Source organism: Bufo gargarizans, chromosome 4 (assembly GCF_014858855.1).
Source record: "Bufo gargarizans isolate SCDJY-AF-19 chromosome 4, ASM1485885v1, whole genome shotgun sequence".
Lineage (NCBI taxonomy): Eukaryota > Metazoa > Chordata > Amphibia > Anura > Bufonidae > Bufo > Bufo gargarizans.
The window spans coordinates 333,153,146-333,168,547 of NC_058083.1; the positions used below are offsets into that span (position 1 = coordinate 333,153,146).

General features: G+C 43.1%; 1 protein-coding gene across 6 annotated transcripts in view; it reads left to right on the forward strand.

Moving 5' to 3' along the window:
- Window positions 1-15,402, forward strand: part of SYTL3 (synaptotagmin like 3) — a 119,865-nt gene that overhangs the window by 46,640 nt on the left and 57,823 nt on the right. For all 6 annotated transcript variants that reach the window (XM_044290328.1, XM_044290327.1, XM_044290329.1 and 3 more), the window contains exons 4-6: window positions 50-114; window positions 2,665-2,716; window positions 11,536-11,602. In XM_044290328.1, coding sequence (XP_044146263.1) covers window positions 50-114; window positions 2,665-2,716; window positions 11,536-11,602 — 184 coding nt within the window. The remainder of the gene's footprint in view (window positions 1-49; window positions 115-2,664; window positions 2,717-11,535; window positions 11,603-15,402) is intronic.

Genomic DNA, 15,402 nt, shown 5'->3' on the forward strand with positions numbered 1-15,402 from the left:
ACGATATTAGCATTGATAACAACCATTCTGTTTCCCCCATGAATAACAGGGAAGTTAAAATAAAGACTGGTGAATGGTTCTTTGAAGAAAGAGAAAAAAAATTTCCATCTGCAGGTAACATTCCTTCTAAATGATGTCTTTCACATATTAAATGCAGAGATTGAGATTTCATAAATTTTATATTTATTTGTTGCCCTGAAGATAACTAGCATCAAGGAAAAAAGCTAGTCACCTTTTCACTGGTCTCATCCTGGTTGCCTCCAGTTCTCTGTGGTCTGGAAGTGTGACATCCTGTCTGCTGTCACATGCATTGTTGCAGCCTTTCGCTGGCCTCAGTGGTGATATGTCCCCAATAGCATGTGACTACGGCCATAAAATGGGTGCAGTGGTGCATGTGACGACGGACGAAACGCTACACTTCTTGTCCACAAGGGAATAAAAACAGCAGGGAGTAGCAGTTTTTTTATGCTAATTACTTGCAGGGCCATATTAAAATAGTTTGGGGGTCAGACAGGTCGGGTGTGTAGAGTTCCACCCTGGCACTGATGCAGTCCTAGTGAGAGGCGGCCTTATAACCACATGGCAACCCACAGTCTAAAAATGACCTCATAATGACTGAGTGATTTTTATAACATAAGTCACCTAAAAAAAAAAATTGAAAGGGTTAAAGTGGTTGTCTCACATCAGCAAATAGAATTTATTATGTAGAAGATAGTAATATAAGTCACTTACTAATGTATTGTTATCCATATTGCTTCCTTTGGCTGGATTAATTTTCCCATCATGTTATAAATTGCTTGTTTCCATGGTTACGACCACCCTGCAATCCTTCAGTGGTTGCCATGCTGGCACACAATGGGAAAAAGCACTGGCCTATGTGAGCTCCCACAGTCCCAAGATGACTTTTCCTATAGTGTGCAAGCACGACCACCACTGAAGGATTGCAGGGTGGTCTGTAACCATGAAACAAGCAGTGTATAATGTAATGGAAAAATGAATCCAGCCAGCAAAGGATGCAATATGGACAATCACAATACATTAGTAAGGTAAGTGCCTTGTATTAACTTCCTCTACATGATAAAGCCACTTGCTGAAGTGAAACAACCCCTTTTAGTTTCACTATGAATATTGATTGTGAAAAAAAAAAAAAAAGTTTATAGGGCAAGTTTTATAATGTAATGTGACAGTAAGACTTTATTGCCACGTCCATACTGTGGATACAGTGGTCATGTATGAGCATGAGTCTTTTAATGGGACAATCCCTTTAAAGTGTACCTACTGTAAACCTTCACACACTCCTTTTATTAAAACATGTTCTAAATTTGATGGAAGTTATTTTTGTAATGTACTTTAATAATAAACACATATTTACTTTTCCTAGCAAAGTTACGGTGCCTATTGCGCTTTAGAACCCGCACTCACAGCATACACTGTGTACAGGAGTACGGATTCCACTCTCGCCCCACTGAGCGCTGTACAGTCTGGAGCATTGCTGTTCCTGCTTGAATCAGGTCTGCTCTTCTAAAGCCTGACCGGCATGCATATGTCTGGAAGTGTTTTTAGACCAACCAGCTAACATGTATTTTAGTCTATGACCAGAACCTCTGGAGGTGTTTGACCCATCACTTTCGCCAACTCCCTGATAAAATCCATAGCATTTTAAGCTTTAGCAGAATGGGTGCAGACAGAGCAGAGATTTGATATAGGGGTTGTTGCCCTAGCAGAAGCTCCAATATCACATCGCTAGCCTTTCTGCTGCCTGAGGCAAAAACTGAAATGCCCCCCCCATGCCAATTTCTTAACCTAACCCCTTTGCCACAATGAAAGCGCTCATTGCCCATGGTCCTTCTGCTGCCCCCCTCTTGCCCCTACCTACCTGGACTCATTGGTGGTGCACCTCTGGCTGCACTGCCTGCAAACATTCTGTTAAAGCCTCAAATGCTATAGATTCTACCAGGGAGCCGGCGGAGGTGATGAGGTAAACACCTCCAAGAGGTTTCAGTCACAGACTAAAACACTTCCAGACCTGGCCTGTATATCGCTCAATGCAGCCAGAGGGGAATCCACACTCCTGTATAAAGCACAATAGACTCCTAAACTTCAGATGCCTATTTCTCTAGGAAATATAAAAATAAATTGGATACCAAAGTGAGTAGAAGAACCATTGCTTCGTTTATGCTTTTTGGCATCAAAAATGTGTTAAAAAAAAAAGGTGGTTGTTCTCCTTTTTGATTTTTTTTGTTTTGTTTTTTACAAAAAAAAAAACCTTCTGATGAGACCTGCGAAGGAAAGCATACCTACATACTTCCTGGCGCTGGCTCTCGGCTCATTTACATCATGGGTTCTGATGTGATCTCTGGATGCAAACTTTCTGTTTGATGCTGCTGCAGCCAATCGCTGGCCACAGTGGTAATCTGCTCCCCTGGAGTCATGACACATCGTCACATGACACAAGGGGAGCAGGTTGCGGCCACCGATTGGCTGCAGTGGCGTCAAACCGGAAGGCTGTGGAGCAAAGGAGCCTGAAGCCAGCACCAGGAAGCAGGTCTGCTCAGAAGAGAAGGGGGGAACTTCTTTCTAATATTTTTTTCAGATAAAGTATACTGTTGTGTCAAATAACTATAAAAATAGTTTAAATATGTTGTACTATTATGTGTCTTACAGGAAAACATGAAACAATGGGTTCAAAGCTCTTAAAATCCTATGAAAAAATGAGGTTAGTAACTAATGACTTCTGTGAAAACAAATGCTTCAGTGAAATAGAGGCAACATAAAGTGCATTTGAAGTCTTCAGACCCTTTTTTCACATTTTGTTGTGTTGCGGCCTTGTATTAAAATAAAATAAATTAATCTGCAGTTGATACCCCATAAAAGCATAATGGTGGATTTGTCAAAACTGGTGTAAAGGAAAACTAGCAACCAATCAGATTCCACCATTTTCCAAGGTAGCACCAAAGGAGGCATAATCTGATTTGGCTGCTATGGAACAACTAAGCCAGTTTTCACACTGGTTTTGATAGATGTTCCTCTATTAGTGAAAACAGAATTTTAGACATCTTTGCTAATTTATTGAAAAGTTTAAATGTAAACCCTGTATTGACATAAGTATTCAGACCCTTTACTCAGTACTTAGTTGAAGCACCTTTGGTAGCAATTACTAGGTTATGATGTCACAAGGTTTGCACACCTGGATTTGGGGAATTTCTGTCATTCTTTCTCCTCTGTCTGGTTTGATGAGGACTGTTGGCAGACAGTCATTTTTATGTCTCTCCAGAGATGTTCCAGAGAGCACTGAATCAGGTTTTCATTAAGAATATATCTGTACTTTACTCAGCCAAAGTTACTATTGGGTTCTTGATCACCAACCTTGCCAAGGCCCATTTTCCTGATTACTTATTTTGGTGGGGCGGCCAGCTCTAGGTCCAGGTTGTTCCAAACTTCTTCCATTTAAGAATTATGGAGGTCACTGTGCTCTTGGGAACTTTCAATGCAGCAGAAATGTTTAGCTTTTTCTCCAGACCTGTGCCTCCACCCAATCATGTCTTTGGGCTCTACAGGTAGTTTGTTTTCTTTCTCTTGACTTGTTTTTTACTCTAATCTGCATTGTCAGCTGTTAGACCTTATACAGACAGGGGTGTATATTTCCAAATAATGTCCAATCAACTAAATTTACCACAGGTGGACTCCAATCAAGGTGTAGAAACATGTCAAAGCTGATCTAGAAAATTGGGAGGCCCTTAGAGCTAAATTCAAGTGTCATAGCAAAGGGTTTGACTACTTATGCCCTTGCAAAATTTTTAGTTTTTTCTTTTAAATAAATTTGCAAACATTTATTAAATTCTGTTTTCATCTTCTCAATAATGGCTCATTCGGACAGCCGTAAGTGTTTTGTAGTCTGTAAATTGTGGATCCTCAAAATACGGATACCGATTGTGTGCGTTCTGCATTTTGCCATTGCTGTATAGAAATCCCTATTTTTGTCCACGGACAAAAAAAAGGACATGCTCTATATTATTTGCGGGCCGCGGAATGGAACTACAGATGCGGACATGGATCTAAATGAATGGGTCCAAACCCGTTCCGCAATTTTGCGGACCAGTACATACAGCCATCTGAATGACACCTTAGGGTGATGAAACTTGATTTTATTTTTTATTTCAACACCAGGCTGCAAGATAACAAAAACGTGAAAAAAGTGAAAAGGTTTAAAGATTTTACAAATGCACTGTAGTTTAGTATAACCTCAAGTTACTTATGTCTTGTGGCTGTTTGAACTTTAGCTTCTAAGGCTATATAAGTTGATGGAGAATGTATTCAATGCTTTCCACATTACATGCCCCCAGAATCCATAAACTTTACAATGACTACACTGATGAGCCATAACTTTAAAGCCATCTGCCTACTATGGAGTAGGATTAGATGTTTTAAGTTCTGCAAGTCGTGCGATGGGGTCTCCATAGATCGGACTTGTTTTTCCAGCACATCCCTCAGATGCTCAATTGGATTGAGATCCTGGACATTTGAAGGCCAAGTCAACATCTTCAACTTGTTCTCATGTTCCTCAAACCTTTCCTGAACAATTTTTGCAATGTAGCAGGACATATTATCCTGCTGAAAGAGGCCACTGCCATAGGAGGTGAGCTTGGACTTCAAAAATATTTAGGTAAGTGGTACATGTCCAAGTAACATCCACATAAATGCCAGTACCTAGGTTTTCTAATTAACACGCTCTACCTTTGCTGACTTGCCTTCTTCCCATAAAGCAGAGATCAGCAACCTTCAGCACTCCAGCTGCTGTGAAACTACATCTCCCAGCATACAAACTTATTCATCTGTCTTTTGTAATTCCCATAGCCGTGAAAGGAGGATTCTGGGAGTTGTAGTTTCAGAACAGCTGGAGTGCTGGAGGTTGTTGATCCCTGCTATAGACCATCCTGGCCTCTTCTACATGCTTGTAGTGTGTGTGTTGTATGTATGTATGTATGTATGTATGTATGTACATATACATATATATATATATATATATATATATATATATACACACACGTAGAAGAGGCCAGGATGGTCTAAGGTGTGTGTGTTATATATACACACACGACCATCCTGGCCTCTTCTACGCATGCGCTTGTGGTGTGTGTGTATGTGTACATACACACACTGCAAGCATGTAGAAGAGGCCAGGATGGTCTATAGCAGGGATCAGCAACCTCCAGCTGTTCTGAAACTACAACTCCCAGAATCCTCCTTCCACTTCTATGGGAATTACAAAAGACAGCCGAATAAGTTTGCATGCTGGGAGTTGTAGTTTCACAGCAGCTGGAGTGCTGAAGGTTGCTGATCTCTGCTTTATGGGAAGAAGGCAAGTCAGCAAAGGCAGAGCGTGTTAATTGGAAAACCTAGGTACTGGCATTTAAGTGGGTGTTACTTGGACATGTACCACCTACCTAAAAATGTTTGCAGCCCAAGCTCACCCCCTATGGCAGTGGCCACTTTCAGCAGGATAAGGTAAACTATTCTAGTATTTGTATAACATGTATTCTACTTTACTGTGTGTAAGTTTTGTATGTGTTTTTCACAGTTATCGATCGTCTTATATCTGTAGAATATATATATTACTAAGTGTGGCCGATTGTTACATAAATTACACTAGTTGTGCCACCTTTACACTTCGCCATGTATAGGGGGAAACTCTCCCATACAGTCCTGATCAAAAGTTTAAGACCACTTGAAAAATGGCAAAAAAACATATTTTACATTGTTGGATCTTAACAAGGTTCCAAGTAGAGCTTCGACATGCAACAAGAAGAAATGGGAGTGAGACAAAACATTTTTTTGAGCATTCAATTAATTGAAAATAACGATTAAACTGAAACAGGCTGTTTTTCAGCTGATCCAAATTTTAGGACCACATGCCTTTAAAAGGCCAAATCTGTGCAAAGATGTGGATTCATTGTCATTTTCTGTCAGGTACAGGGGCGTTGCTAGGGTCTGAAAACATCTGGGGCACAAGCCCATTGCATCACGCCCCTGTGAAGCCACGCCCCCACCCCACGAAGCCACGCCCCCATGGGCCTTCACAGTAGTTATTAAGCCCTTTCAGCAGTCCTCCCTTCACAGTAGTTATTAAGCCCTTTCAGCAGTCCCCCCTTCAGTGAATGGAGGACTGCTGAAACAGGTTAATAACTACTGTTAAGGGCCTAGCCGTCTGGACAACCCCACAGATCATCCCCTCAGTAATCCGTATCCTGCAGTAACTGAACTTTAAATCGGCGCACATCTCATTACTATCTTGACTTAGACACTCAGCTCCAGTAACAGGCAGTGCGGGGGGGCGGCTCTCACTCACTGACGTCACGCACCTGCGCCACCTAGTGGGACAAACAGGCGCGTGACGTCAGTGAGCGAGCGCCGCCAGCACTGCATGTTTCCGGAGCTGAGTGTGTAAGATAGTAATGAGATCATAAGCGCTGTTACTGCAGGATACGGATTAGGACGGCGGGGCTGCGCAGCACAGGAGAGTCAGAGCGGCCGGCCCTGCCAGCCAGGGGCGTAGCTAGAACTGACTGGGCCCCACAGCAAAATTTTGTATGGGGCCCCCCCTCCATGACTATCCTGGCATCCTATATGTGCATATGTAAGGGAGAGTTCACATCACATTTTTGCCATCTGTTTAATGTTTACGTTGGAAAATGGGATACAAAAGCGCAGCACACTTTGCTTTTGTATCCTGCAAAGTCTGTTAAAAAAAAACGTATACATTAACGTATCATTTTTTTTTATGGTGCCAATCTGTATACATTACCAGGGGTCAGCAACCTTCGGCACTCCAGCTTTTGCGAAACCACAATTCCCAGCATGTTCCATTAATTTCTATGGGAGTTATGAGAAGAGCAGAGCAATAATGCATGCTGGGAGTTGTAGTTTCACAACAGCTGGAGTGCCGTAGGTTGCCTACCCCTGCATTAGACGAATAGCAAAACGTGATGTGAAACCGGCCTTAGTGTGCCATGATAGTGCCAAGTGGCAAGCACTAGAGACAGAGAAGGGAGGTTGCAATGTACAGGGCACAGTGTAGTATAGGGGGTACAGTACAGGGCAAGGGGGGGATGCACAGTGCAGCATAGGGGGTACAATGCAGCATAGGGGGGACAGTACAGCATAGCAGGCTCAATACATGGCAGGGGGCACACACAGTGCAGCATAGGGGGCACAGTGCATTATAGGGGGTACAGTACAGGGCAGGAGGCACACACAGTGCAGCAGGGGGCAGAATACAGCATGGGGTGCACAATACAGGGCAGGGGGCAAAATACAGCATATGGGGTACAGTATAGGGCAGGGGGTATACACAGTACAGCATGGGGGTACAGTTCAGGGCAGGAGGCACACACAGTGCAGCATAGGGGGTACACTAAAGGGCAGGGGGGACAGTACAGCATAGCAGGCGCAATACAGGGCAGGGGGCACACACAGTGCAGCATAGGGAGCACAGTGCATTATAGGGGGTACAGTACAGGGCAGGAGGCACACACAGTGCAGCATAGGGCAGGGGGCAGAATACAGCATGGGGTGCACAGTACAGGGCAGGGGGCAAAATACAGCATATGGGGTACAGTACAGGGCAGGGGGTATACACAGTACAGCATGGGGGGTACAGTACAGGGCCTGAGGCAAAATACAGCATATGGGGTACAGTACAGGGCAGGAGGCACACAAAGTGCAGCATAGGGGGTACACTAAAGGGCAGGGGGCAGAATACAGCCACAACATGCACCTAGAAATGCTCCATTCACATGTCCTACCTCAGGAGACGATAGTTCCTAGTGGGCAGAAGGACCTTTCATGATGTCAGGAGCACATGATCAGTCACATGAGTGGGCGGAGTCAGGCTCCGGGCTGTGCAGGAGATTGTGTGGAAATGACTGCCAGCATAACATTCGGGGCACTGGTCAAAACATCCGGGGCTCAAGCCCCGAATGTTTTGACCTAATGACTCCCCTGGTCAGGTAGTCACACGTTGTGATGGCAAAGGCAAAAAAGTCTCCCTTTTTGAACATGGCCGGGTTGTTAAACTGCATAAGCAGGGTCTCTCACAGCGCGCCATCGCTGCTGAGGTGGGACGCAGTAAGACAGTCATGAGGATCCAATTGGCTGTCTGTCAAGACACTGGACGATCCTCGACCCAAATTAAGGTCCTAACTGGTGCTGACTGCAGCCCCATAACCATCAGACGGCATCTGAGATGAAGGCCTTCAAAAACAAAAAATGTCTTCAAAGACCTCATCTCCTTGAACGCCACAGAACTGCTCATTTGGACTTTGCAAGAGAGCACCAAACATGGGACATTTAAAGGTGGAAGAAAGTTTTATTCTCTGATGAGAAAAAATTTAACCTTAATGGTCCTGATGGTTTCCAACGTTACTGGCATGACAAGCAGATCCCACCTGAGATGTTTTCTACGCGCCACAGTGGAGGGAGCCCCATAATAGTCTGGGGTGCTTATTTATTCAGTGGAACAATGGAGCTTCAGGAAGTGCAGGGGCATTAAACGAACGCTGGCTATGTCCAGATGTTGCAGAGAGCATGACTGAGGGCCCTCGTCTGTGAGGTAACGACTGGGTTTTTCAACAGGACAACGCTACAGTACTTAATGCCCGCAGGACAAGGGACTTCTTCCAGGAGAATAACATCACTCTTTTGGCCCATCCTGCGTGTTCCCCTGATCTAAATCCAATTGAGAACCTTTGGGGATGGATGGCAAGGGAAGTTTACAAAAATGGACAACAGTTCCAGACAGTAGATGGCTTTCGTGCGGCCGTCTTCACCACTTGGAGAAATGTTCCCACTCACCCCATGGAAACGCTTGCATCAAGCATGCCTAAACAAATTTTGGAAGTGATAAACAATAACGGCGGAGCTACTCATTACTGAGTTCATGTTTGGAAGTTGGATTTCTGTTTTGGGGGGTTTATTTATTTTTTTATTTTTTTGGGGAGATGTGGTCCTAAACTTTTGATCTGCTGAAAACCAGCCTATTTCAGTTTTTGTTGTTTTCAATAAATTGAATGCTCAAAAAATGTTTTGTCTCGCTCCCATTTCTTCTTGTTGCATGTTGAATATGATTTTTTTTTTGCCATTTTTCAAGTGGTCTTAAACTTTTGATTAGGACTGTATAAATCAATGGCCTCAGGTCCTGTCCATTGTGTCTAAGGCCCATATAACTACTCTTAAAAGACAGGAAGTTTTAACATATTTTAGGCCCAATGGCCAGTGTAAAAACTGCAGGATTTATGTATTTTTTTTGTATTTTGTAATTTTTTTTTATATAATTACATGGATAATAATAATATTTTAAAAAAATCACCAACAATTCCTAATGTGTTTAACATAACAAAGTGATGTAAATAGGTCATTTTCTGATTATACATTCCCTTTAAAATGTGATTGTCCATTTGCTACCTGATATATCTCACCTCTTGACAGATGCTATTGTTACAAAATAAGTCTTATGCACTTGGTTTTAAAGATATGGCTAAGTGTAGACTTTAAAAAAAGCTTTCCACAACTTGTGTATGCTGTAAAACGCCTCAAGACTAATGAAGGATAGACATTCACTAGGTTCAGTTTACCAGTATGTGTTAGATTGTTTGAGGAAACTGGTATAGCAGGAAAAAATGCACACATGTAAGGTATAGTCATAATTTGTGAATATTATCAAAATAATATCATGCTACTTTCATAATATGTAAAGCCATCCTTAGTAATCTTAAACAGAACCTATCTTGTGGAACGTTGTATCTGAGCTGCGGGCAGCATGTTATAGAGCAGGAGGAGCTGAGCAATTTAATATATAGCTTTAAGGAAAAACCTTTATCAAAACCTGTATTTCATTCATTTAAATTCCTGCTCATTCTGGGCTTTTAAGTCAAGTAGACGGTCTTATCAGTGATTGACAGCTATCTCTATTAACATAGTCATAGAAGGAAGGACCATCTCCTTTACTTCAAAGCCCATGAAGAACAGCAATTTAAATTAATGTAATATATGTTTTACTGAATATTTTCCCACAAAACTATATAGATCAGTCTGCTCAGCTCCTGCTCTATAACATGCTTACTGCAGATTATACTGCATTTTCATAATAACAGGTGTTCTGTCTTCATACAGGTTCATACAGTGTGCAGTCTGACATTCAGTATAAACCATTCCTGTCTTCCAAATAAGAGGACTATTATCTGTAGTCTAACTTGTTTATTGGCAAAACAGGAGTATTTGATGTGATCAATTGTGTTAAAACTATAAGAATACAAATAGCTTGTATAAGTAAAACATATAGAGTAGCATGTACAGTAATATTACATTAACAGAGCGCATATGTCTAAAATGGCTGCCTATACATAGAAATGCAAGTCTAGCATCTAACAGTACAACCTCTTTCCCTAAGTAACACTTATACCTAGCTAAACAGCACTGCATATATATTCTCCCTGAAACAAAGGTAGATGTCTTATCAGATATGCTTGTACAAGGATGGTGGAGTTTGAAAAGGAAATATGCAGGGGACAGCACTGCTGAGGTCCTGTAACATTAAGACTAAAGACTGGGCTTCTCTTTCCCAGGATGCATTACAGTCCCACAATGCTTTGCACCTTCCACAATACAATGATCTTTATTAACAGAAAAAGCAAGGTGTAGTACATTTTTAAAAATTGCTAGATGGTGCGATTACCAAACTAATAACTACAGCAATAGTAAACCCTGGCTGATGTGCTGGGCAGAACAACAGGTTCCCTTTAAACAGGTCAGTCATGCAGTGCCAACCTTGGAACTAAAGAGAACCATGCAAAATCAATGAAAAATGCCACAGTTTACAAATGGCAGATTATGTTGCTGAAAAATTCTGTGACTGATAATCATATGCATTCATCTGGTTGTAACTGTGACAAGGGGACATCCTCTGTGTCTGAAGGTTTGTACACAAACATAGAAGAGGATGCCTGAGGAGGTGGTGATAGTGAGTTCACTAAAAGAGTTCGAGGGGCCTGGATGTATTTCTGGAGTGTAATATTGCAGGCTATAGCTACTAGAGAGGGGTCGCTGATCCAGGGAATTATTCTGATTTCCTGATTGGAGTCGGGAAAATTGGCTTCTACCTCGCAGTTTTCTTTTTTTGCCTTCCTCTGGATTAACGTGCAGGATAACAAGCCGAACTGGATGGACAAATGTCTTTTCCGCCTTATATACTATGTTCCTATGAATGGGGTTGCCTTGGCGGGAAACACATGGATTTCTGCAAACCCTTCAGATTAAAGGAACTGATTGCCAGCCGCAGAAATTTCTGCAATAAAATCTGCTGTGTGAAGGAACCCTAAATGAGATAGTAGGCTGAGATTCTGCAATATAAAAATATCATTTACTTCATACATTTGCTTCTACTATGCTTCATTATAGTCCTGTGTATATTTTTTTTGTTTTAAAATATATATAATATCCTGTGTTAAATTGTTGTATTCTGTACGTACTTTTGTGTTCCAGTAAGATCTCCATTGTTCCGCCTACTCCACCTCCCTTCTCTGAAATCACTCCCGTGTATAACTCTGTGGTAACGTACAAAATCTTCTACAAATTGCTTTTTCATCAGTGAGAAATGTTGAGTTATATAAACGGCAACACATGGGCTGGTAATAAAATAAAGTACACAACAAATCACATTAGCTACATATGATGAACATGACTATATTTTTGGTCCACGTCAAATCTGCATTTTTGCATGTTGGATGCAGACCCATTTATGTAAACAGGGCTGAAAAAAGATGAAGATAACGTGCCGTGTGCTACTGTACAAAAAATAAATAAAAATATAGAACATGTCCTATTCTTGTTGTGTGTATGAGACCTTATCCTATTGTTCTTGGTATGGCTAAGGATTAGCGTTGATCGAGCACCAAAGTGCTCGGGTGCTCAAGTAGAACACATCAGGATGCTTGGGTATTCTACTGAGCACCCAAGCACAATGGAAGACAATGGGAGAACCCAAGCATTATACCAGGCAACCCTTGCTCTAAAGAGGGGAGGATGTCTGTTTCACATGAAAATGTCAGAAATTTATGGAAACACCACTGAAATGGTTCGGGAACAGCATGGATGTCTGGATGCATCATTGACTCCCAGATCGCTGCTGGGAACAATGTTTTCCGAGTAATACACAACTTTTACAGATAATAATACGCACCAAACCGAAGATAAAATTGATTTTAGAGGAAAAATTGTTAGGAAACATTCTTTCCTGTATATAAAGTGCAAGTGCTGCCAAAAATTACAGGGAAGAGGCACTCCGATACAACCTATATATCACATAAAGAAGGGTCTCATTCACATTGTGGTACAATTGTTCAAGTAGTGGGACTCCTACACTCATAAAGCCTATGCACTAAGTGAAAGGGCTGCCAAAAATTACAAGGAACCGGCATTGCAATAGTACCCTTTATTACACATAAAGGAGGGTATCATACACACCCTTGAAAAATTATGATTGATGGCCTGCTGGTGATCCTCAAAAACATTAGGAGCAACAGCCTGCTGGTGACCCTGTAAAACATTAAGGATGAGGGCCTGTGCTGAGCTGACCATCTAAAACATTAGGGGCGAGGGCCTGCTACTGAGCTGACCTGACCATCCAGAACATTAGGGGCGAAGACCTGCTGCTGAGCTGACCATGGAAAAAATTATTGGCAAGGGCCTGCTGCTGAGCTGACCATCTAAAACATTATGGGTGAGGGCCTGCTGCTGAGCTGACTATCTAAAACATTAGGGGCGAGTGCCTGCTGCTGAGCTGACCATCAATAAAATTATGGTCAAGGGCCTGCTCCTGAGCTGACCATCAATAAAATTATGGTCAAGGGCCTGCTCCTGATCTAACCATCAATAAAATTATAGTCAAGGGCCTGCTCCTGAGCTGACCCTCTAAAACATTAGGAGCAAGGGCAGCCTAATGAGCATGTTGATATGATAGAGGAGAAGGACGAGAAAAGGAAGACTGAACCATATACCCTTTTTTATGGTGGAAGGGGTGCATGGGAATACAGTGTATTCAATATACCATAAAAGCCACATTTAAAGTGCCTTTATGTTCAGCCGCTTTCCTCTGGTGGAGTAGAGAAGTCAGAGGCAATCCAAGCCTTGTTCATTTTGATAAGAGTCAACCGGTCAGCATTTTCAGTTGATAGGCCTACACATTTATCAGTTATTATGCCCGCAGCAGCACTAAATACCCGCTCTGACAAAACACCGGCGGCAGGGCAGGCCAGCACCTCCAAGGCGTAGAGCGCCAGTTCGTGCCACATGTCCTGCTTGGACGCCCAATAGTTTAAAGGCACAGAGGGATCATTGAGGACGCACACACGGTCTGCTACGTACTCCTTCACCATCTTCCAAAACTTTTCCCTCCTTGTGACAGTAGGCCGCACATCAGGGTGAGTGTGCTGGCGGAGTGTCATGAAACTGTCCCAGGCCTTGGAGAGTGTTGCCCTGCCTCTGTTGGAACTGCTGTGTGGTCCCCTCATTGGTTGCCCAAGGAACTATGTACTCTGTCGGCTGGAAAGTTTTGGAGAAATTTTTCCACAAGTTCCTTCTGGTATTGCACTATTTTGCTAGTCCTCTCTACCACAGGAATGAGAGATAAGAAGTTCTCTTTGTAGCGGGGGTCGAAAAGGGTGAACAACCAATAATCAGTGTTGGACAAAATGCATACAACGAGAGGGTCACGGGAAAGGCAGCAAAACAAAGTCAGCCATGTGTGCCAGAGTCCCAACAGACAAGACTTCACTGTCCTCATCAGGAGGATGACTCTCAATCTCCTCATCCTATTCTGCCCATCCACGCTGAACAGATGGAATAAACATGCTATGCGTACTACCCTCTGTAGCAGAAGCAACAGTCTCCTGCTCCTCCTCCTCCTCATCATCCAATTTGCACTGAGAAGATGAAATGAGGGTGGTCTGGCTATAACCCTGTGTACTGTCTTCCCCCATTTCCTACTCTTCCACATGCAAAGTGTCCGCCTTTTATTATGAGCAGCGAGTGTTTCAGTAGAAACAGAAGTGGGATGGTTACACTGATAATAGCCGCTCACCATCTGTGTTGATTCCTCAAAGTTGCATAAAACCTCATAGAGGTCAATCATCCATGCCCACTCGTCGCTTGTGAAGAGTGGAAGCTGACTGGAAAGGCAACGACCATGTTGCAGTGGTATTCCACTACTGCCATCTGCTGCTCACAAAGCCTGGCCAACATGTGGAACGTGGTGTTCCAGTGCATGCTCATGTCACACAACAGTTGGTGAGCTGGCAATTGCAAGTGCTGCTGCAGCGTTGCCAGACCAGCGGCAGCTGTAGATGACTTTCGGAAATGGACACACACGCAGCGCACCCTCACCAGTAGCTCAGGCAAATTGGGGTAGGTTTTGAGAAACCGCTGAACCACTAACTTGATGGCTAACTACTAACTGATGGCTGACTGGTGAAGCAAGATGACAATTCAGAGGTGGAAGAGGAGAAGGGGGTTGCAGCCACTAATGTAGGCGGTGGCAGAAATCCTGATGGAAGTAGGTCTCGCAATCCTTGACCATCTAAAACATTATGGGTGAGGGCCTGCTGCTGAGCTGACTATCTAAAACATTAGGGGCGAGTGCCTGCTGCTGAGCTGACCATCAATAAAATTATGGTCAAGGGCCTGCTCCTGAGCTGACCATCAATAAAATTATGGTCAAGAGCCTGCTCCTGATCTAACCATCAATAAAATTATAGTCAAGGGCCTGCTCCTGAGCTGACCCTCTAAAACATTAGGAGCGAGGGCAGCCTAATGAGCATGTTGATATGATAGAGGAGAAGGACGAGAAAAGGAAGACTGAACCATATACCCTTTTTTATGGTGGAAGGGGTGCATGGGAATACAGTGTATTCAATATACCATAAAAGCCACATTTAAAGTGCCTTTATGTTCAGCCGCTTTCCTCTGGTGGAGTAGAGAAGTCAGAGGCAATCCAAGCCTTGTTCATTTTGATAAGAGTCAACCGGTCAGCATTTTCAGTTGATAGGCCTACACATTTATCAGTTATTATGCCCGCAGCAGCACTAAATACCCGCTCTGACAAAACACTGGCGGCAGGGCAGGCCAGCACCTCCAAGGCGTAGAGCGCCAGTTCGTGCCACATGTCCTGCTTGGACGCCCAATAGTTTAAAGGCACAGAGGGATCATTGAGGACGCACACACGGTCTGCTACGTACTCCTTCACCATCTTCCAAAACTTTTCCCTCCTTGTGACAGTAGGCCGCACATCAGGGTGAGTGTGCTGGCGGAGTGTCATGAAACTGTCCCAGGCCTTGGAGAGTGTTGCCCTGCCTC